Genomic DNA, 25594 nt, shown 5'->3' on the forward strand with positions numbered 1-25594 from the left:
GCTGCGTTAGAGATGATAAAATGAGGAGAATCTCGTGTTGTTCTTGCGTCAGTATTCAGTCTATCTAAAAGCTTCCGTACCTCAACATTTGTCGAATTTCCAGAGTGATTATGTTTACCGGAAGTAGAACTGATCGAGCCATCACTGTTATAGCGCGGCCTTTGCACTTTTCAGCAAAATGTTGGCATTTCCAATAGACCTTTGACCTTACTTGCTTGTCTTTCACATATACGAATCCGTCCAGTAATAGCATGGCTCTTCCTTTCTCGCTTTGAATAAATTCAGCCATGTCTTTTTGCAAAGGGTGTATCCTCTAAACTAAAAAAAATCTTTTTGAGTTTTCTTGGAAATGAACAAAGTATTATGTTTAATTATTTATAGCTATTTTTTTCGAACAACTGTTATGTTTATCTTTTTCGAACAATTGTTATGTCGAACAATTACTTTTCGAATAATTGTTTTCGAACAACTGTTTTCGAATAATTGTCCGGATACGATATATTTATGTATACACACACACACACACACACACACACACACATATATATATATATATATATATATATATATATATATATATATATATATGTATATATTTGTGTATGTGTATGTGTTTATGTGTGTGTAATTTATGGGATCATTAAATTACAGCTTGTCCTTAAAAGAAATTTGCGTACACTACTGGTCTTACTGGTGTAATATCACTATTATTAATCGTAACGCTTGAGTAAAAGTCAAAGTCATCCACCTACCTAGCAAGCCTTCACAGAAAACGATGCATTTAAATACTAAAACCAAACAAAAGTTGTGAATACAAACTAATTTCATAATGGCATAAAAAAAACCATATTAGAAAAATATATTCCAAATCGCCATGGGAACATATCAAATTCTACCTATTATTATTATTATTATTATTATTATTATTATTATTATTATTTTGTTAAAGATGATGGCAGCATCAGTGGAATTGCTGCCATCATCTTTAACAAAACATGTTTGAGAGAGGGTCTCCTACCTTCATATATTATTATTATTATTATTATTATTATTATTATTATTATTATTATTATTATTATTATTATTATTATTATTATTATTATTATTATTATTATTATTATTATTATTATTATTATTTTATTATTAATTATTATTATTATTATTATTATTCAAACCGTCCAAATATTTTTGTGGAACAAGTTTAAATTCCATTCATCTGCAAAGGATGTATCCCAAAATTGGATGACGTGTCGAAAAAAACACACACACAAAAAGACATGCATTCTTAGTGAATAACAACTATCACAAAGACTGGGGCAAAAGAGGTAAAAATGAGATATATGAATAATTCCACAGACCTTGAGAATATATTAACAGCAAAAGCTGATACAATCTACAAGAGGTAAATAAGCATACTGCAGAATAACCGGGTGACGTTTTTTTATTACATCCATATTCCTATCTCAACTCATATACAAATCCAGCATATTCTCAGTATATACGTATTTGTTCATTCAGAAGTACCAACGCATTTTTCTTGAAAACTAAACTGAATATTAAATCAAGGTCATTGTCGGTTGTTCAATAACGGGAGAATTCAGAGATGACATGATTTCGTACAAAAGCAGCTGTTGCATGACCCAGAATAATTGTACAACGTCTTTTATCAATGTTGCCATCTCACGAGACAACAAGGTCACTTCCGTTTTGTTTACATCGTCCGTGAAGTATATCAAATTTTCCATTATAGATCAATTGTGTGTCAAATATATAATTATAGGTTAATTAGTCTACTCTGTGTTATGAAATGCTTACTATACTGAATCATATTATGCTTGATTATTTTACTTGTGAATATAATATCAAATTTAGAATAGATATTCAGGTATTTTTCAAATTAAATTTCATAATCACCAATCATAAAATCGTTTTTATTTGCCTAAAAATATAAGTTATATATATATATATACATATATATATATATATATATATATATATATATATACATATATATATATATATATATATATATATGTGTGTGTCTGTGTGTGTTTGCGTGTGTTTGTGTGTGTAATAAATTCCATTAATTACTCTCTAAACTGCTCGCAATTGGGGTCACTTGTAAATTTTCAAGCAAACTCTCTACTACCTCTGAAGTGTAGGATCTAGAATATAAATAAAATGCATTATATCAAAAACATTTTTGGTAGAATATAAACTTAGAATTAAACGAAGACATTGTGACGGTGTACTTTGATATGAATACCTCTTATTTTATGAGTTAGAGCACACTCACACATAAACACACGGGGTCGGGGTGGGGGGCCTGCGCACACACACACACACACACATTTATGCATATATTTATGCATATACATACGTACACATATACATATATATATATGTATGTAGTATGTATTTATGTATGTACGTATGTATATGCATAAATATACATACATACATATATATATATATATATATACATATATATATATATATATATATATGTGTGTGTGTGTGTGTGCGTGTGAGTGTGTGTGTGTGTGTATGCATATATATATATACTTGTTTTCAAAGTGAGTTTGCAGCTACCATTTCTAAATCCCTCTTATTTTTCCTTTCAGCATGAGATCAAGAGGAATCTAAAATGGTCGTCCAAGACGCTGAAAAAACGGAAACCAAAAGTCCTTGCGAATCTTGCCAGGATGGTGTGTCAGCTTTCAGCTCGTTCTTTGTGAATGCACTGGAGTCTGCGTTCCATTCCTATGGCCTCGTTGTTGGAAAATACCCTTTGGTCTTTATCCTCCTCTGCCTTGTTTTCACGGGCGTCTGTTCCATTGGTCTAATCAACTTCGGCTCAGATGACTCGGAAGTCCAATTCATGTCGGATAAATCACTCTTCAAGGAGGCCGCGGACTGGACGAAAGAGAACTTTCCATACAAAACTCACCAACAAATCATCATTTTCGAGTCAGAAAATGTGCTAGATAAACGTGTGCTCTTGGAAATGCTCCGCATAAGAAATGAAGTTCTGAACATGGCTGTTGATGATATTACCTGGGACAGTCTTTGTGCAAAAATGCCCATTCGCAAGCCATGTAGTGAGAACTTGCCTTCTAAGTTTAACAATTACTGTGAAATGCAGGCTTCTACGGAAAGAGTATGCCAGGAAGAGAGTATATTAGGACTTTGGAACTATGACGAAGAATTACTGAGTAGTCGTTCCCAAAGGCAAATTATTGAGGATATTAACAGAAACCCTGAAACTTTTGCAAGAGCCTCATACTTTTTGGGAAGTAAGAATGCCAAGTACGGAGACCTGACAAAAGCAAAAGCGACTACTCATACCTGGTACACTGACGCCTCAAAAATGCAGAGGCAGAACAGTTTAAAGTGGGAAGGGGGTTTTGTAGAAATGATGAACAATTTCTCAGCGAATAAAAAAAATGTATCTTTGTATTTTGCCGCAACATCTAGCTCTGGCAAAGTTGTGTCAGATGACATCATTGGTGATGTAAGATACCTTTTTGCCGGGTATTTTCTTGTATTTCTCTACGTGACAGTAATGCTTGGCAAATTCAACCTTGTAGAGCAAAGACCTCTACTTTCACTTCTTGGTCTTTCATCCGTAGGACTGTCCATAGCAGTTTCTTACGGTTTGAGTTCAGCATTTGGCATACCATTTGGCGCCATGAATTCCATTTTGCCATTTCTTTTACTTGGTTTAGGAGTCGACGATATGTTTGTGATCATAACAGCATGGAACAACATCCCAAAAATGTATCAAAATAAAGAACTTTGCGAGCGCATTGGAATGACAATGCAGCATGCAGGTGTATCGATTACTGTGACTTCTGCCACAAATTTTTTGGCCTTTATTATCGGTAGTTCTAGTGACCTGCCTGCTTTAAGATATGTTTGCCTGTATGCGGCTATAGGTATAGCTGCTGTCTACATCTTCCAAGCAACATTTTTCGTTGCATGTCTAGTTTTTGATCAAAGAAGATTAGAAGACAATAGACAAGGACTTCTGTGGTGTTGGAAAATTAAGAACTGGCAACCTAACCAATGTAGTCAAATTGATCTGTGCAAGACGTTTTTCACAAAAATTTATGGAAACTATCTCATACGAGCACCCTCACAAATATTTGTTTTATTCTTCACAGGCGTGTTGTTCTTTATGTCTTGCTGGGGAGCTTCAAAAATTCAACAAGAATTTGATCCAAAATGGTTTATGCCTCCTGACTCCTACTTGACCAAGTTCCTTCAAAAAATGAAGTTTCATTATCCCACATCAGGGGAACCTGGGCTGATATACTTCAGTAATATAAGTCACATAGAGTTGGCAAAAACGGCTGAATTAGTAACGAAGATGAGGGAAAGCAATTACATTGATCGAGTAGAAAGTTGGCATGAAAACTTTTCAAGCTACGTCTTTAAATTGCATGGTGATGTACCCTTAATCAATCAAACGGAGAGTGAATTTTTTGGAAATCTTACCAACTTTCTGTACTCTTGTGAGGGCTCAAGATACCGTAGCAACTTTCGTTTTGATAGACCAATAAACTGTACAGGTGGGCTGCCAGACATTGTAGGTTCAACCATCAGTTACGTCCACAGGGAAATTCAAACGACAAACGATAAAATGAAAGCTATAGAGAATATAACATCCATCGTCAACAATCTGGAGTTTGATGGGTTCGTCTTCCCCTTCACTCAAATATATATAACGTGGGAAACAAATTATGTCATTGGAAAAGAACTGCTGCACAACATGCTCCTTGCTCTGCTGATGATATTCCTGGTGACTCTGTTTCTCCTTGTCAATCTGCCTGCAAGCTTCTTGGTCATGGTGTGTGTTTTTGCAACGTTAGTAGATGTGGTAGCTCTCATGCACTGGTGGGGATTGACAATTAATACATTATCTGCCATTGATCTAGTTTTAGCCGTTGGTCTCTCTGTGGATTATGCAGCACATGTGACCTACACTTACCTGACACTGGATGGTGATATGGATGAGCGTGCTATGGCTACTGTCGGCCTAATTGGACCAGCAGTGCTGAATGGAGGCTTTACCACATTCCTGTCCTTTCTCCCACTGGCTGGCTCAGATTCATATGTCTTTATTACATTCTTCAAGGTGAGGCTTATTTATAGTTGTGGTTAGAAAATTGCTGTTAAGTGACATAGTATACTTTGTATTTATACACTTAGATGTCAGAAGCCGTTTAGAGATAACCTGCCACTAATGCCAAGTTCATTTTCAATAAAGTTGTCATCAAATGAAGTTCTTTTCTGGTATTTCTCCATTAATTATTATTCACTATTATTTTGCCAATAATTCTGATCATTTTCCATATAAATGTCTTTAATTATGTGTAGTTGTTCATAAATTTTAATACTTAGTATTCATAATGGTGCTTTAACAGATTAAGATTAAGTTCAGAAAGATCAAGATTTACCAAAACCATAATGGTGATCAGTGCATTTCACATTTAGTTTCCTACTTCCACAGATTTTTTTCGCCGTTTGTTTGTACGGTGTCTACCATGGACTGGTAGTTTTGCCGGTTTTATTATCACTGGTTGGTCCGGCGCCTTACGCCACTGCACAGCAAGTGGCAACGCTGTCGTCACCTGCACACGAGAATCAAGTGTTCCCAACCGCCGTGAGAACTGTGGAGCCGTTGCAACCTCTTCAGAAAACCCCACCACCGCCAACGAACCCAGCTGAGTCAAATTCGTCATCTCCACATAAGGATGCTTTAGTTAGCGACCCAGATGCTGCACAGTCCCTTTCTTCTCAAACTGGCCAGGATGAGTCTTCCTCTCCAACGAACGACCAGGAAGACGCTCCCTGTTCACTGACTGACGAACCTGATGTCTCTTCAGCTCCCGTCGATCGGCCTGACTCCTCATCATCGCCGACTGACCAGCTTGAGTTGCTCTCTTCTCCAGCCGACGAGACAGATTCCCCCTCTCCTCCGACAGACGAACAGGAATCAGCAGTCTCTACTCCAGCCGACCAACCTGAGCTCGGCTCTTCTACACCAGATGACAGGGAGTTGTCTGGGAGTGCTCGCAGTAGAATATCGCGGACTTCGTCAACAGCATCTGTGGCCCCTCACCTAGTCACAAGACCTTTTTTAGAATAGCGGTAAAAAGATTTTTACCTGGCTGGTTTTCTTAGATGTTGCCGCTTGGCATATAGTATAATTAGAAGCCAGGTTTATTTTTCTTAGCTTTTATTACTTGTGATATTTCATTACTGAAATGGTAAGTGCATTTGATGCATTATATTTTTCATTTATAGTCCAGGAAACACTGAAATTTTGATTTCACGTTTCTGACTGTAAACTCGACGAAATTGTAAACTTGTATATTCCCAAGATATATCATTACAGTATTTATTTGCAGTATTGTAATACTTTAAGGATCTCAGTATATAATAAATGAAGAATATCCATAACTGACGTAGTATACCACTATACTCTGGGTTTTTTTTCCATCTCTCCACCCGCCTGTGGTGTTTGCATATGGTAACACTGCGTTCCGGCTTTAGATCGTTACGCTACGTGTAAGTTTTAAGTAAATAAAAGGATATCTGGGTGTACATTTGCAACTAAAAAGTGTTTTAATAATTACTGTATGCGAACTATACCGTTAATATTCGAAATAGGATATTGTTATTATTGTTGAATGTAAGCTAAACTACCTAAAGCCCGGGACGCAGTGTTACCATACGCAAACACCACAGGCGGGTGGACAGATGAAAAAAAAAAACTAGTATAGTTACTCGGAACCTGGAGTAGTGACCAAAGACAATGAGAAAGGAAAACATTCTGCGAAGTACTGAGTACCTAATTAATCTAGTTTTTATTTCATATTAATTGTTTGTTATCAATAGTCGATGGGAAAAAACGACTGCTTCAGCGTTGGTCAGAAATGATTTTTGGTAGGGAAACAAATACGTGTCAAGACATAAATATTAAGCTGACCTCACATTAGACCATTTTCTATATCCTACAATGATTTTAGGCATCTCATGAAGTACATTTATTTTAATAATAGCGTACTACATACCAGCATAACGACCTTGATTTAATTCACGGGCGAGGACAAAGCGGTTTGGAATTGATTTGTTAAACTCATTATCTATGTTGAACTAGGAATGAACTGTACCTGGTATGATCAGAAATGGAAAGCCTTCCTAAACTATCTCCATATACCTATATATATATATATATATATATATATATATATATATATATATATACATATATATATATATATATATATATATATATATGTATATATATATATATATATATATATATATGAATATATAATATATGTCTTTTTGTGTATGTGTGTCTGTGTGCGCACTTGGTCGACTGATTGTGATATGTATCTAATCATAACTTTATCACATATGCCAAACTTGTCAGTGTTTATACGTATTTATATATTTTGGTTTATTACTCATATATATATATATATATATATATATATATATATATATATATATATATATATATAATTCCTCAAGTGTATGGTGAGAACTCTGAGTTTTCAAACTTTATGCAGTTGCTATAAATTATATTTCCACACTTTCCATTTACGAATACTTACAATATAAGAAATTTTTATAATGATTTACAAATTACTATTATTATTACTATTATTATTATTATCATTATAATTATGTAAAGAGATAGTTATATATATATATATATATATATATATATATATATATATATATATAGTATGTATGTATTTTATGAATATGTATACATAATATACGTATATGTACGTATATATATGATATTATTTGCAAGCCTAGAACACTTCCAGTTACAGGTGTAAAGATGTTATTATGATATACTATACCCTAACCATAAGTTCAAAATAGTATTCGATGTGTGACGCCATTGTTGATATTTCTTCTTTAGAAGTTACAATAAATCCCTAAAGTTACAATGAAACCCGTCTACTCTATGCCCACAAGGAATTATATAGACTAAGAAAATTTTGATTTTATTAATTTGCATTATATATATATATATATATATATATATATATATATATATATATATATACATAACTTCAGGAGAGCCGAAGACACATGAGTTAAAAGGGTTTATTCGTAAAGAAACATTTCGCACAAGGAACTTTGTGCATCATCAGTCTGTTAAAAATAAAAGTACATTTTAAATTAATAAAAGCAATATACAAATAAAAATTACAATCTAAAATTTTAAATTTGAAAATTATAATTTAAAAATTAGCATAATTCAAAGTTAAAAGTGAAATAAGAACATTAAAACACGACTACTAAAACACCAACCATTCGCTAAGAAAGGAGGAGAGAGAATGACTAGAAATGAGATTGAGGTCAGAAAGAAGACTATGCCAGGTATAGCGGAGACGATGAACTACCGCTATTCAATGAGGGAACAAGTTTTTTGATAAATAATGACTCGAGTGTTGTTAACTACTCAGAGTCCTTATTGTAACCTAAAATGGAGAAGTGCTGTTTCTTGACTTCGATCTTACATTTGATGGCATGATTTTTGATATTTGAATGCTCTGGTCTACTTAATCTCTGGCCAGTTCTAAAACTATACCCCATGTGGCTGCAATATCGCATTTGCAACAGCCGTATTTGCTCCTGGGTGTAGTGCTTTGTGTATTGTCATATGCTTCCTCGTTTTCTGATCTATGGCGCGGAGTTCTGCCTTCGTCCATTCCACTATTCCTGCGCTGTATCTGATTACTGGCACTGCCCATGTGTTTATGGCTTTTATCATATTTCCGGCGTTGAGTTTTGACTTGAGTATCGCCTTGAGTCTCTGCATATATTCTTTCCTGGTCGTGTCCTTCATCTCTTGGTGTTTTATATCCCCTCCTTCCATTATTCCCAGGTATTTGTATCCTGTCTCATCTATGTGTTTGATGTTGCTCCCATCTGGTAGCTTTATTCCTTCAGTTCTCGTTACTTTGCCTTTTTGTATGTTGACTAAGGCGCATTTTTCTATTCCAAACTCCATCCTGATGTCCCCAGATACAATCCTTACAGTCTGGATTAGGGTATCTATTTCCTTGATGCTCTTACCATACAGCTTGATGTCGTCCATGAACATCAGATGGTTGATTCTGTTGCCTCTTTTCTTGAGTTGGTACCCGATATCCATCTTCTGTAGTACTTTTGTCATTATTATTATTATTATTATTATTATTATTATTATTATTATTATTATTATTATTATTATTATTATTATGCAAAGAAAACTCATAATCGCATGAGTCAATAAAAGGGAAAAGTAAATCCACAGTAGTATGTCTTATGCTGTGGATTTACTTTTCCATTATTATTATTACCATAATTAATATCATTATCGCAGTAGATGGAACCCATTATTAACAGGGAACAAACACACAACCTCCACTGACTTGAAATTCAAACTTCCAAAAAATGTCGGTTTCAGCCTCCCACTGCAGACCCCACACCGCAGCAGTAACTGAGTATCATACCGGATAAATAAGTATCTAAACGTTTAAGTGATTTATATAATAAAATTTTAAGCCGATACAATATTGCAGTGAAATCACGACATTAGTCGTCAATAAATTACTTTCAGAGGTACTTTATATGTTTTTGTTTTTTTATCTGAGATTCGTTCGAAACTAAGCGTGACTAGAACTTTTTTTATAATAGGAAACGAAACTTCTGAGGCAGGTTCACAAGTCCAATGAACTGGGAGAGAGGAGTGAGGTCATCTGTTGCTACGCGTGATACTGGTTATGTGTCTTCCTCTCCTCGTGTTGTTTGTTATATTATCCATCTGCATATATATGTATATGTACATCGAGCTACAAATGTCCTTTAATAGCCAATTCGCTCTACTTAGGAATTAATATATTTTCATATATGTTAACCGGAGGGGAATTTTTCGTTGATAATAATTTCGTCCTCTTGTTGGTTTGAACATATATAAAACTAATCATTTTGAGGTAGAGCGAATTGGACATATGTAGTTCCAATGTATATGAATCACCTATATATGTGTGTATTATATATATTTATATATGCGCATATGTATATGTATATATATATATATATATTATGATGGTATATAATGCACTCATAGTATATAACGCACACACACACACCACACACATATATATATATATATATATATATATATATATATATATATATATATATATATATATATATATATACATATATAAAATTAAGCCTTAAATATTGTTTAACACCCAATTCACTATACCTCGGGAATGTATGAGATTTGATGGCCTAATTTGAGCATATAAAAAAAGGCAGTGTATATGTGACTAAATTTGATTTAAAATAATGTGTCTATATATATATATATATATATATATATATATATATATATATTAATTTACAGTATAAGTACAAGAAAACTTTACATTTTTCCCTCTGATGACCAAATATTTAGTAGTATCAAAAAAAGTACATTTTAATAACTATATATGCAAAACTCCCAATATCAGCAAATAAATAAACACACATTCACAAAAAGCAAGTCCAGACACACAACACTACAAATGAACAGGAGAAATCATGCTGGGCAGGTCTCTAAAGCTGTCTGAGGTCAGTGTACTCTACAAAGGCTCTTCGCTTACATAACAACTTCCTCATGGATTTAGCCCCTCGCCAGATTCTGAAGGGATAAACGAAGGAAGGTCGTATTCGAAAGAATTTAGACTAGTGTGTGTCCTCGTATTCACACTCACTCACACACACACACACACACACAAATATATATATATATATATATATATATATATATATATATATATATATATATATATATATATATATATATATATATATATATATATATTAATATTAAAGTAAGTCACGGCCATATTCCTCCTTTATCCACTGATTCATGGATGAACCGCATGTACAGGAAATTTTCGCAAAGTAGTTTCCCTCTCATAGGAACGCCAAAGGCTTCTCAGCAGAACGTTGAACCTTCCTACACTGTGCCATCCATTTACTTAGTAGTCATTCTTGACCCCGTAAGAGGGTAGTTCCGTCAGTCGACCTCATGCGGTGTACTGCAGGCATTACTTGAAGTTCTTTGCTAGCCGCAACCACTTTCGTTCCTTTTTACTTTACATCCTTTCATATACTTTTTCTTTATCTTGCTTTCCACCCTCTCCTAACACTTGATTCGTAGTGCAACTGCGAGGTTTTCATCCTGTTACACCTTTCAAACCTTATACTGTCAATTTCCAGTTCAGCGCTGAATGACCACATAGGTCCCAGTGCTTGGCCTAAATTTTACATTCAACTCAACTCAATTAGTCATTCTTGATTGCATTTTCTAGTTTCCTGAGTTTTATGGTCGATCACTCCGTTACCTCTTTCACCGCTTCTGCTCTCTTCTTTCCTCCCACTTGACCAAAGGACCACAGGCAAAAGTCGAAATCATGCCCCAGCCCCCAGAGCTGTATAACGTTTGGGCGTTTTAAAATACCCATGGGATTACTCTCTCAGAGGCAGGCTGTCTGCCATTTAGCATCTGGTAATACTGACCGTGTAAGCCATCATCTAAAACATAATTTATAAATATATAGATGTTTTTGTGCAAAGTCCCCAATATATATCCAGAGTTATCTTACTAAACACAAAGCTGGGATATTAGGCAATTTTTATAAATACATATTATATCAAAAGCCCCTCAGTAAATTAATCAACTTTAGTTGTATCAAATAGTGTATAATACTATGCTCATCGTTTTTTTTTTCTTTTTATTTTTGCAAAAACCGTGTTTATAATTATCATTATCTTTAAGGGTGTCTGTGAAATAGACCAGTTGTACATCTATTCCTCTTGATCCTAATCTCGATGTTCTTCCTTTTACTTCATGGGTTCCAACAGCAATTAGCCAATTCCTGTGGCAACAGCAATGAATATAACCTTGCAATATTTGTCAGGCAGCGACTAGAACTTTTTCGGAGCTACATTCAGACTGGCATAACTCGTTCAGTTACATATTAGTTCCTGGTAGTTGCATGCCTCTCAGTGACATCTGGTATAGAGGATAGAACTAATCTTCACATTCGATTAACATATGCAATAACTGCCAGATGTATATACCACGTGAGTGATTTACGTTGTCCTCTGAACTTGCAGACTTAGGGCTTTCTGTGAAATATGCTTGACGTCCCAACCAGAGGGATAAAGTTCTTTTCTCTCTCTCTCTCTCTCTCTCTCTCTCTCTCTCTCTCTCTCTCTCTCTTAATACCTATATATTTTGTAGGACTTGCCCTAGGCTATGTATTCGCTTTGCTTTAAAAACTATTGCAATGATAATCACCTTATTCGATATTTTAGAACACTAATGATGAGTTTGGTGGGATAACTATCACGGAAGTTGTGCAGGCAAGTTTACATAACTCGTGCTTAAAGAAAGAAAAATACAGAAACAATAAAACCCACTCAGATATAATGAAACCATAAAGAAAACAATATAATACACATAGGCCACTCGCCAAATATTTACTAATAAATGAATTGTTATTGAACAGTATAAACGTATGAAACAATAAGATAAAGAAAATATATGGTAAAAAGTGAAAGGTAAAAGCTGTTTAATCAGAAAAAATAGTTCAAGTAGAAATGTATAACCATATTGCAAGTCTTAAATCTGAGCGGGAATGCCCATGTACGTGGTACTAAAGGGAAAACAAAATTATGCTCAATACATTGAATATTGATACCATCTGGTAACTAAAACTGCGAGCAAGGTGAGAGATTTAAGCCATGAAGACTAGCAGAGAAATATGGGCCATGGAAACTAGTACCTTGTTCTGCCTGGAAGGCTATTGTGGCGAGATGGGATCTTTCCTAGATAGTGACCCATACGGGTTTTAACCTGCATGTAGTATCCACCCTTGCGGCGTGTTTAGTACAAGCCCGTTGGCGATCACCGTAGACATAAACAAAATACTGTAAATATCATCAAGATAATGATCCCAAGAAATATTAAAACTATACTCTGCTTTTTTTCCATCTGTTCCATCGGGTTGTGGTGTTTGCGCATGGTTACACTGCGTCCCGGGCTTTAATGATATCCTATTTCGAATATTAACGATGTAATTCGCATACAGTAAATTATTAAAGCACTTTTCAGTTGCAGATGCACACCCAGATATCCTTTTATTTACCTAAAACTTACACATGGCGCAACTATTTAAAGCCCGGGACGCAGTGTTTAAAGTTTGCCCGACCACCACAGGCGGATGGACAGATGGAAAAAAACTGAGTATAGGTAACGACCACCGAAAACCCTTGGGGTTCACTATCTAGGATACATTCGTGAGATGATATACAAATGCGTCTTTGTAAGGGAGGGAGCGCCGTAAGTGTACCTCAAGATGGGTATACCTCACCGTAGGACGGGATTCATAGAGTACTCTATCAATCCTGCCGTAGGCATTTACCATGGTGCGTCTGCAGTGTCCCTCGGCCCCTAACTACACCCCTTTTGTATCCTTTTACTTTACCTCCATTCCCGCTTTCTTTCTTCAGTCTTGCTGTCCAAGCTCTCTAACTATCACTCCTTAGTGCAGCTGTAGAGTTTTCGCCAAATACCTCACCTCCTTTATGTTCTAGAGTTCTTTGTCTCGCTGTTCAACCGCGCCAACTCCCACTTTTCACTGCCTTAAGCGCTGAATGGCTGAAGGTGCCCTAACTATTGCTGGGTATGAATGAGATGTTGTCTTGCCAGGTAATTCGAATGCAAAGGTATATGGTAGAGAATAAGACAGTGTGTTTCGTTAGGGGTCATCTGAAATGTGGAAATATTCAAGAAGCGGGTTGATTTATGTAATTCATGTTTTCAAAAGAGAAATAATCATATGGAGAATGTAGTGAGACGCTATTGGGTAAAGAATACTTTGCAAAATTCTTTTTTAGTATATATTACATGAGGGAATACATTAACAATACAGTGGTGTTGAAGAGGAATAACTTGATATACATCACATTACCTGGCCTTGATACAAGGGAAAATAGAAAGACAGTTTTGTTTGAAAAAAAGTATATTTGCTAGCAAAAACACACCGAACTAAAATGTTATGAATTCTGAGACACGAATACGGAAGTGGCTATATAGATTTATTCGTTATTTTACTTGTTTATTGATTTGTGTATTTACTCATTATTCGTTTTTTTATACGCAGGTTGTAGAAGTAGCTATATCTGAAAAATCGAGAATTAAAGATCGACATATGGTGCACTGTTGCAAAGCAACAAAACAAACAAACAAAGTAAAATGACAAACAAAATGCGTAAGTCTTAAAGTTCACTGCCATCGAAGTAAACCAAGCAGTCAAGAAGCAGTCAGTGTGCTTTTATGCAGTAGAAGACCCCGTTACCTAACAAGGAAACTTTTGGTATGGGGAACCGTTATAGAGAGAGATGTGAGAGAGTATCTAAACTAGGGCAAGTTTAAAAGAAAATGTTTGGAATTGTATTTTTTTGTCCATAAAGAGATTAAAGTGTAGAAGTAATGGAATAAAATAGGAGGAAATGAGCGCTTGGCACTGAAGTAGTGGGTAAAATGTTACGACAGGGGGGACAAAATATTAGGAAATCCCCTTTTTCAACTATTCGTGCAGTAAATATTGACGTAATGAAATTGAGTGTTACGTAGCTCTATTATGGTTGGTTTTCATACAGGGAGATAAGTATTAAAGCAAAGGGACAGGGAGTAGAAGGTTAAAAAAAAAAGAGGAAAAGGAAGCAGGAATACTATTGCTCTCTTGTTATTGTGTTTATGATTAGACTTCAGCTTAGCGAAGGAAGATTCTCAGCAACAAAAGCAGGACTCGCGTTTCGTCGAACTTGTCTGCCCAGTGAAGAGTCACTGGCCGAGAATCTACCGTTATGCGTTCCAAACCAGTCGCAATTTCGCAGTGGTTGAGACGCCCTCCGGAGGTCTCCTGGTGAAAAGAGGTATTGGCGAACGCATTCAGCAGACTTCCATCGCCAAAGGAAGAAGAAGAGGATCATGGCGGTGATCGCTATTTTGGCGCTCACGGTCGTCTGCATTCCAGGGATTCTCGCGCAGACGCCGGATACAAGTAAGTCAATATCATTTAGTCTCATATTAGATTATTAGCTGGTTTGTGATTTGACATAATTTTTTCGGCATTATAGTAGACGTGCAAAGTTACTGAGGCCGGTATTACTCTTGGGTAAGTGGAAATAAGAGCTTCCCGTTTCCAACTCTTTGAGATATTTATATTTTTTTTTAAGACCTCCGTTTGAAGAGTGTTTATTCGTTTTAAAAGTTCATTCATCGCTCAGTTTACATTTCCTAAGATTTCGTATCTTTACTTCTCTGTCTTAAAAATATTTGTAAGTTTGTTTGTAATTTGTTGGCCACTCTTTTATTAAAAAGACTTGATAGAATTATTCTCAAGTTCGGAGAAAACATTCGCTCTTCAATTGTATCTCATAGCAGTTATTTCGAACCTGCCTCTCCGTTTTAACAGATTTTTTTGGATGACAGTAATCATTTTTTTTTACAACACCATTCCGTAGCAACTAGGCATCGCTAACAATTCAAAATAAGAACGAGTGGTTTATTTGTTGTAATTTATTTTGTAAATCATGCCTTGCAATGTAAGAGCTTTGCTTTTAACGTAGAAGAAAACGTATTGCGTTTCTTCAAAATAAGATAATGTTAACTTTGTTGCCAGGTTCTTATCGAAGTAGAATTAATATGTGTGGGGTAGGGGTGGGGGAGGGGGTGTTCTCTCATCCTGTGTGGAGGTGCATGAATAAGTACTAGACTCATATTTTCAACACAGTGGTTGGCACCAACCACAGACGTCAAACTACCAAGTAAACAAAATGCAGGCCTTCGCACCAAATTTAGTCTGCTTTGTTCGAGATTCAAATCCTTCTCGGTGAAGCAGCCAGCTCATTGCAACAGTGACCTGTTTACCTCTTGACCTCGTAGCACTTTTGTTTAGTATATACTTATTGCTGCAAATCTATACCTGAGTAGTTACTAAACAAGAAAGCTTGTACATTCTGCTACAGAATTTGGACCAATAAGGAAGGAGCGCGCTCTTTCGGCTATACCTTCAATTCAACAGAATATCGCACCTGATGGAGTACTTGTGATAGAGTAGGTCACTATGCGCCCTTATTAAGTATTACAATAGTTAAACTAAGCCTGCTGCAATTATATCAATCCATACGTTACTGGTTCTTCGATCCTTGGGTCAGAAGCCAAGGAATAAACGTGGGTGTGATTTTTCCTAGAACCACCTATGTTATAAAAAATGCAACCAAAATACGTTAGTGCCCATGCTTCAAGCCATAACTTTTTGAATTCATGCAGGCAAGTATAAGCGATGCGTTGTCGTCAATGTTTACAGCTATCTTCAGTACTCTTCATTTTCTATGACGGATCAAAATAGAGAAAACGTAAATTCCAAAAACCCTTGGTTAAAAGGTAAACTTGAACAATTTTTATATTAGAGGTAGTGGGTTTATGATGAAAAAACTTTAAAAGATATCGCTTCTGAGGAAAATTGAGGGTGAATACAATTTTAGTGTCACATACTGCATATTTTAACTAATTTCGCGATAAATTCTTTGCAATGCTCTGTACGGAATAATTCTTTTTTCCATTTTATTTTTATTCAGATTTTTTTTTTACCTTAGTAATTTCCAATTAGATTATATTTCTGTCAAATTTTCTACCCTATGTTCATTTGTTTTGAAAATATGTACCAGATAATTTTGGATGCAAGTATACCTAATTGTATGAGTGCGTGTGTGTGGACCGTTGGTCATGATACTCACCTCACAAAAGAGAAGGTCAGTGTCCATCCACTGCCGAGAAGGAGGGACAATTGAATCATTATTTTTAATTAATGTAAGATATATCTCATGAGTTAAAAGTTGATGAAAAAGAGAAATATGTTGAATAATTAATTAGTTAAAGTCTACAAGAAATACTTTGTCGCTGGTTATCCAAATAAGAATAAACCAGTTTAATTCAGAGCGTCAGGTTTATTGTCATTACAGTCAGAGAGAAATTGTTTCAGTCTACCGAATAGGCCTGTATACATCATAAGAATAGCAAATTTAAATGCACTACTTAGATTGGGTACATGTTGTAGTCTTAGCCTATCTCCGCAGCAGAAAAAAAAGAGAGAGAGAAAATGACAGAAAACTCACCCATATACGTTTCCATCACAGGCCACGTTCAGGTCGAGCGTCAACTAATTCACAATGCGGCCGCTAGGTTACTCAGGGAGGAAAGTTCTCTCCTGTCAAAAGAATGCACGAAAGTCGTCCATCTTCTCTGGGAATACAACACCAACATTACTGCCTACAACAAAGAGGAAATGGTAAGCCACGCAATGTTAAACTAGGTTTCATTGGTGTCTTTCGTCTCTGTGACGTATTTATCCATGTAATTTCATTTATATATATATATATATATATATATTTATATATATATATATATATATATATATATATATATATATATATATATACTCTTTGACTGTATGAAAAGTGTATATATAGAGTTTTGCAACATTTTCCAGATTCCTTAGCTAGCTTAGAATTGTAGGATGTCTTTAAATGCATGTTCAGATTTCGCATAACATAATTTAAAAGTATATAACGTAGAATGAAAAGAGAGAGAGAGTTGTTTCCCTATTATGTCAATGCCTTGAGATAAGAGATCTCGAGGTCTCCGTTGTGTTTTTGGAATTCTGTCATCACGTCTGATAGGGACTTCTGTTTCAGTCGAATACGTGTCTTTATTGAGCAGGCAATGTCATGACTGGTTTCATACTCGTACATCTTTGCCAAAACCACGTGTAGATTTCACGATTTCTCTGTAAAGTTACGTCATATTAGAAGCTTCTAGAAGGATTGCATCATCTTTCTCATGCCACAAACATTTTGTGCCAGATCCACTGTACAGTTTCTGTAAGGATGCTTTCATTACAGATTTTGAATCCCTGGCGTTCAGACCTCTCTCTCTCTCTCTCTCTCTCTCTCTCTCTCTCTCTCTCTCTCTCTCTCTCTCGCACCCCACCTTTGAATTCATATCAACATAACGTAAAGATTTATACTTAGACAATGGTCACTCGTAACTCGTAAATTTCAGATTTGATATTTCTTGGAGTTTATTTAGTATTATTTAGTGTTTTTTTGTGGAATCTGAACAAACATTGTACAAGTGTGTAACGGCGCCTTTTATTTTCATTTGAGAAATATTGTGAATTGTGGTGAATTTTTGAACAAGCTGCAGCAGAAAGAAATTGGTATACCAAGGTAAGGTGTTATATTTTTTATTAGTTGCAACTAATAGTTACAGTGGTTTCGTAAAAATTTAAACTAATATTTGCAGGGGTTTGAAGAACAATTTACATTTTTATACATTGCAAATTTTTGTGCTTTGTGTTTGTTTCATTTGAAGTGCATTTATCCATTTTCTTATTGAAGTGTGTGTTTTTATTTTATATTCTGTGTGATTAGTGTTTTTTTGCAATTTTGGTATGTTCACCATTTTTCTGTGTTTTCATTTGCATTCACAATTTAATTAACTTCATTATTTTCATTAACTAATGTTGCACATTTAATTAAATATAACCCTTGTGAATTAATTTACATTTACTTAGAATTCTTTTCAAGTTTCATTGTTGTTTAGCACTTGTGAAATAATTTTCGAACGTTAATTATTGCCTAACACTTCTGAATTTTGATTGAATCAATTTTCTGGAATTTTGATTTAATTTTACTTAATTGATTCAAGAATTAATTAAACTTTGCTCTGTTTTCAAGTAATTGTAATTTTCCCTGAAATTGTGAATTTCACTTATAAATTTTGAGTTTGATAATAAATTTTGTATTTAAAATTTTGTAAGTGTTTTCTTTTTTTACACCAGTATATAATTATGATTATATTTATGCTAGGTAGAAACATAGAGTGGTAATTGAGCTGTTTTCCTTCAATTTACTTTAAGTGACTTAGAACCAGGGAAGTACTTAGACTTCTGAAATCAGGGAAATACTTAGACTTTTAAAGTTGTTGATGGAGTGATGCCCTTTAATTAATTTAATTACTTACAAGATTACCTCACACCTGTTTTGATGAGCTTAGTCTGATTTTCTGTGATGAAGGTTCAGGTGTCTGGCTGTTGAGAGGTAACAATTAATGAATGGTAAGTGTAGTAACCAGATACTTGGCACTTCGTCACAATATATATATATATATTTATATATATATATATATATATATATATATATATATATATGTGTGTGTGTGTGTGTGTGTGTGTGTGTGTGTGTGTGTGTGTGTGTGTTTGAAATTAAAAAGTCCCAAAACCAATGATGTATACATTTCATCAGAAAAAAGAAACTTTAATGTTGATCTGTTGATCACTTGCAAATTTACCAACGATCAGGGCTGTAACATTGTGAAGAGAAGTACGTGAATCTTTGTGCTAATTCGGCTATAATTACCATATTTATCACGATTCAACAGCTGAAAGCCCAGCTGAACTATGCTGCCGTCCAAAAGGAGTCGTGGAGGAGAGTACAAAAGTGGACTAAAGTTCGAATACTATTGAAAGATCAATACTTGGAGAGACAGTTTCGGGAACTGGCGGTACTTGGGTCAACAGCTTTGCCCGAAGAGGAACTAAGAGACGTGAGTTATATATATATATATATATATATATATATATATATATATATATATATATATATATAGTTTGGTTATACTTTCAAAAATTGACCGATTGTTGCTTTTTTTATGGTGTTCCTTTCAGGTGTCAGAGAAAATGAACTCTCTCTACTCTCTCTCTCTCTCTCTCTCTCTCTCTCTCTATATATATATATATATATATATATATATATATATATATATATATATATATATATAGAGAGAGAGAGAGAGAGAGAGAGAGAGAGAGGAGAGAGACTAATTTTACCTCCCTTTACAGTACACCAGAGTGATAACAGAAATGTCTACCATTTACAACACTGCCAAGGTATGCAGTTACCACGACCCAAGCAAATGCGATTTAACTCTTTCAAAAGGTAATGTTTTACACTTGGTAGTTTTGTCTTAGATCGAAGAAAATCCATGATTATTTTAAGCCATAAATGCTACTATCTAATTGTCAGTCGAAGCTTCTGGAAGCACCAATGCTTTTGGACTGTAACGCAGGTCATGGAGTATAGGAAGAGAGGTGGGGGGTGGGGGGGGTGGGGGAGGGGGGAGGAATATAACATGATGAAAATCTGAACTGGAGCAACGACTTATAAGAGCCTCTTTTAATTTTCTACTTCAGACTTGTCGGAGATTCTCAAGACCAGCCGTGACAACGAAGAACTGAAGTACATCTGGAAGACGTGGCGAGACAACTCCGGAAAGCTGATCAGGCAGCATTACCGTGACTTCATTCCCATGGCGAATAAAGCTGCTAAGATAAACGGTAAGCATTTCGTGTGTTCCTGGTTCTCCGCGGCCGATGTCAGACATCTGCCTGGAAATAGATGATAATTAAAAACGAAACTTTGAAAATTCTATGTTTTAAGTGCTTTGTACTCCAAATAAAAACTATGGTTAATTACTTCCTCGTAGATAAATAGAATCAAGTACACAGTTATCGTCTTCATATATTGTTTAACTCATGTGCGTCCATTCCAGGTTTTGCAAACCAGGGTGACATGGACATCTCAGCCTACGAGACAGAAGGGTTTCGCCAGGAAATCGCAGCTGTTTGGGAACAGCTCAAGCCATTTTACGAGCAGCTCCACGCTTACGTCAGGAGGAAGCTAAGAGAGGTAATGGTCGCCTCAGGGCAACTTTCAACCATAAAATTCAGTGAGAAAAATTCAAATTTCGTGGTATTATCTGGGAAAATGTTGTATAGGGATGAAAATTACGAAGAAAACTTTAATTTTTGTGCGGTCATTCCTTGACAAATTTGTATTGGGTCTTTACAGCATGAGATTTAGTGAGAAAATTCTAATTTTCGTAGTTTTGTCTAGGAAAATGTGTAGGAATGAAAATTAGGAAGAAAATTCAAATTTTTTGTGGGCATTCCTGAATAAATGTTGTACTGGGTCTTGACTGCATGAAATTTAGCGAGAAAATTCTAACTTTCATAATATTGATCTGGGAAAATTTGGAAGAAAGTTTCAATTTCTTGAGGTCTTTTCCAAGGAAATTGCTGTGTATGGTCTACGAAAAACAAATTAGGAAGAAAATCTTTATTTCTCGCAATCTTAACTGGGAAAATGCAGTATTTAATCTTTAAAGGAATGAAAATTAGGAAGAAAACGTTAATTTTTGCGTGGTCATTCCTAGATAAATTTGTATTGGGTTTTGACAGTATGAAATTAGTGAGAAAATTTTAACTTCCGTAGAATTGTTTGGGAAAATGTTGCATAGGCATGAAAATTAGGAAGAAAATTTTAATTTTTGTATGGCCATTCCTGGCTAAATATTATATTGGGTCTTAAAGCTTGAAAATTAAAGAATAAAATATTAATTTTTGTCGTCCTGTCTGAGAAATTGTATGGAGTCTAGGTATGAAAATTAGGAAGAAAATGTATTTTTTCTTTGTGGTCTTTCCTGGGAAAATATTGTATTGGGTCTTTACAGCATAAAAATTTGGAAGAAAGTTTCAATTTCTTGAGGTCTTTTAAAAGGAAATTGCTGTGTATAGTCTACGAAAACAAATTAGGAAGAAAATCTTTATTTCTCGCTAACTATACTGGGAAAATGCTGTATTTAATCTTTAAAGGAAGAAAATTAGAAAGAAAAAGTTGCTCTTCTGCAGTTTTACTTGTGTGATGCTGTGTTGGTTTTTGCAGCTTTAATATTAGAAAGAAAATTTGGCTTTTTTTGTACGTATATCTTACCTGGGAAATGTTATGCTTTGTATTATCACAATTCATGAAGGTCATTTCATTATCATGAACAAGAAAAAAACTTATAGACTTTTAAGAATCTTCCCCAACAGAATAGCAGTTTTTTTTTTTTTTTTTTATTCTTATATGGTCAGCAATCTCAAAATCAAAGTTGAAACATTAGCAACATACTTTTTGGTTTTTATCGAGATAACTTATGAAATATTCCTAGAAATCTCTTTCAGAGAATTTTGCAGTTTCATTTAGATGAGTGGGACCACTTAAAGTTTTTTTTTTTTTATGTGAACTGATTCTGAATATTTTAGATGGTAGGTCAGTCTCGCCGTTCATCGAATTCTGGATTAAAATTAAGGTTCTTAATATTATTGCTACCAAGAATATCAATATTATACCTATAATCAAGATCACCTGATGTTATTGTGCAAACTCTGGTCTCAGATAATAATTAAAATATTAACCTCTAAATTAATTAGCATAATTATTGATTAATGCTATTCATAAACCTAATGTAACAGTATTTTTTAATCTTCAAAATCATAAAAGCGTTTCCATGAAAGTAACACGTTGTTATGAAAACAAGCAAGAATACGAACCTAGTGTCCTCAGTGTACTACACAACGCAGGCGTCCCTTCATTCAATAAAACAGGCATTAAACAACAACAACTCGAGACGAGCAGCGTCTGCTAGCTAAAATATGACTACCCGCATTCGGCAATTTAACTGCGAAGCGCCTCTGTAACTTCTCCATTAAAAAATAGTTTAGGTCCGTGTCCCTTTGACACTTACAAATGACATAATATGTTGGTTGACATCTCTGATAACTCCATCGGGCACTGAAAGAAAGACGATGATCCGGGGCACGGGAAAGGTATTTTGGGCAAAGTTGACAAGTTTCTGGTTTTATGAACCTGTTCTTGCTCTATATGAGTGTATTTTAATTCTATATTTTGATTCTGCGCCTATTTCATATTTACGTGATCCGCTTTATATATGTTTTCCTTCCCTATAAACGAATACCTCTCTAGTAATGAGTTTCTCTTCTATATTTTGCTTGAGAACTTCCATGAAACGATATTTTTTAGCCAGAAAAGAAAAGAAAAACAAAATATCTTAGGAAAGGTCGAAAGTAATATGTTTTCAGTTCAAGAAGAGAAAGACAGATATTTAGTCGGTCACAGTAGGGCAGACCTATTTGCGTCGTTTATGACCATGAAATTCTTCTGTATGTTCCATACGTGATGGTTTCATTATGTGAACTTACAAATATCCTGTTGCTGACAAAGATGCAGAGTAGATTTTAACTGAAGCTGAAATACCATTCAACCTTTAAATGCTCAAAAAAAAAAAAAAAAAAAAACCATCTCAGTTTTCTTTCTCACGGTCAGACTCATGTGAATATATTTTCGTACCAATTACTCTGCTAATGAAGCGAGCTCCACTTCCAGAAAGCTGTTATTGCAATATTCCATCAGCAAAAATTTTAATTCTCCTCATAAATATCCTGTTGCTGACATAGACGCGGAGTGGATTTTAACTGTTGCTGAAAAACCAATTCAAACTCGGTCTTCTTAATCACGGTTAGACTCACGTGAATATAATTTCGTACCAATTACTCCGCTAATGAAGTAAGCTGTTATAACAATATTCCATCAGCAAAAATGTGAATTTTCCCCAGGTATACGGAGAGGATGTCATCTCGGAGCGTGGACCGATCCCTGCCCACCTTTTGGGCAACATGTGGGCTCAGCAGTGGTTGGTATATGATATCGCCTCGCCATACCCCAATAAGGTTTCCCTTGATGTCACGCCGCAGATGATCGAACAGGTTTGTTGTTTGGGCTTTGTACTCAGCATGTGACACACATGAATCCCGCATCCTCGGGACTGCATTGTTTAAATTTTTGTTTATCTAACCATCCCGTACCATTACCTCTCTGCAGTTCTCTTGCCTGTCATTTAAGCATTTTCATCCACCTGGCATATAAGTTTTCATTATTGCATCATTATTAACTCGTTGACAGTTAGTAACAAATCAAGGCTTGCACCAAATCTATTTTTCTTTTAAGGTTACCTAATCTCGGTACAGGTACACTTGTCCTGATATTGAGGTTCATAAGTTTATGATAGGCTGTAGCACTAAGCCTCCGTGCACCCTATGCCTTAGTTTTTCTGGCACACACCCACACACACACACGCGCACACACACACAAATACACTCGCACACACACAATATATATATATATATATATATATATATATATATATATATATATATATATATATATTATATATATATATATATATATATATATATATATATATATATATATATATATACACACACACATACACACACACACACATACATATATATATATATATATATATATATATATATATATATATATATCCGTATATATTTTATACATATATATACATATACAGGGTGTTTCGAAATTAGAGCCCCCCCCCCCCCCTCTACAGCATAAACTAAAATTGATATGGACAAAAACAAATGTAATTCAGAACAGGTATTTATTTAAGTTTCTCTCTGAGTATTTAATATTTTGTGTGGCCTCCATCTACCTGTACCACAGCCTGCATTCTTGAGGGTTTTGATCTCGGCAAATCGCAAAAAAGCTGAGACTCGAACTCCATTTCCCTGAGCACTTCGGTCACCTCTCTTCGCAGGTCGTCAAGGCTTGGTATAACATCATAGTTCACTGTGCACGCTTCAACACGATCCTCTAAGATACTACCAATGTTTTCACACTCATTAAGGTCAGGGGAGTTACCTGGAAATTCACTTGACAAGAAGAAATCGATACTACTGTTTTGAAGCAGCTCCTGTGTCTGAAAAGCCCTGAAATATGTTGCCTCATCATGCAAAAATGTGACTTCTCCAACAGATAACACATTTTCAGGGTCTTTGAGGAAAGGAAATACTCCACCAGTAAGCACAGTATCTCTGAAGTATTCACCCTTACATGACTGTCCTTTTTCTTTGATGATCCACATTAACCGTTTTGGCTGTGAAACAGAGAAAAATTCCCATACCTTCAGGAAATTTCACAACTTGGCAATAGTGTACATCATCCCTGATATAATCCAACTTTGCAGCCCAAATGATGTCATTTTTATGATTTGGTGTCCTGACTGTGTAAATGAAGAATTCATCTGATGCGTCAACATGGAGAAAGTCAACTTCGTCCCAATCTTCAAGAAATGAACCACAAAACCATACACAGTTTTCTCTCTGTTGCTGAGTGATGTTGGGCTTGCTGATAACATGAAATGGCTTGATACCAGATCTTTTCAACTCACGATATACAGCACCATAACTTCTCTTCTTTTTCCTTTTTGTTTCTAGTTCAAGTGCCAATTTATGTAAAGACTTTCTTGGTCTACCCCCTGCCTCAGCTATGATGTCTTTTGACTCCTGAGAAAAGACTTCAGTCCATCCAAGATTCTCACTCTTTACGCGATGACAGTATTATGGATTTTTGTTCCAGTTTCTTTTAACAGAGGATTCATCTCTTTTAATGTATTTAGCTATCCAGGACCGTGAATGAAGGATGTGCCAGCATCCCTGGCCTCTCTGAA

The 25594-nt window shown here is 35.1% G+C and overlaps 2 protein-coding genes across 2 annotated transcripts in view; both read left to right on the plus strand.

The window, feature by feature from the left end:
- Positions 1-2643: 2643 nt before the first annotated feature.
- On the plus strand, positions 2644-7217 carry LOC135216843 (protein patched homolog 1-like). The gene is made up of 2 exons (XM_064252352.1): positions 2644-5140; positions 5516-7217. Exons 1-2 carry the CDS (start codon positions 2648-2650, stop codon positions 6152-6154), a joined length of 3132 nt encoding a protein of 1043 aa, XP_064108422.1. The 5' UTR covers positions 2644-2647; the 3' UTR covers positions 6155-7217.
- Positions 7218-14992: 7775 nt separating this feature from the next.
- The window catches only part of LOC135216844 (angiotensin-converting enzyme-like), a 24397-nt gene continuing 13795 nt past the window's right edge, over positions 14993-25594 (plus strand). The window contains exons 1-7 of the mRNA XM_064252354.1: positions 14993-15149; positions 17287-17438; positions 19592-19756; positions 20052-20148; positions 20403-20546; positions 20762-20898; positions 23667-23816. Of these exons, the coding sequence (XP_064108424.1) occupies positions 15077-15149; positions 17287-17438; positions 19592-19756; positions 20052-20148; positions 20403-20546; positions 20762-20898; positions 23667-23816 (918 nt within the window). The 5' untranslated portion in view covers positions 14993-15076. The remainder of the gene's footprint in view (positions 15150-17286; positions 17439-19591; positions 19757-20051; positions 20149-20402; positions 20547-20761; positions 20899-23666; positions 23817-25594) is intronic.

The sequence above is a fragment of the Macrobrachium nipponense genome, chromosome 6 (genome assembly GCF_015104395.2).
Source record: "Macrobrachium nipponense isolate FS-2020 chromosome 6, ASM1510439v2, whole genome shotgun sequence".
In the NCBI taxonomy this organism is placed as follows: Eukaryota; Metazoa; Arthropoda; class Malacostraca; order Decapoda; family Palaemonidae; genus Macrobrachium; species Macrobrachium nipponense.

What these genes read in the sequence shown, in the direction of transcription:
- LOC135216843 (XM_064252352.1), top strand. Translation starts at nt 2,648, where the DNA reads ATGGTCGTCCAAGACGCTGAAAAAACGGAAACCAAAAGTCCTTGCGAA. An exon ending in TCTTTATTACATTCTTCAAG is followed by an intron (nt 5,141 to 5,515) that starts GTGAGGCTTATT and finishes CTACTTCCACAG; the next exon opens with ATTTTTTTCGCCGTTTGTTT.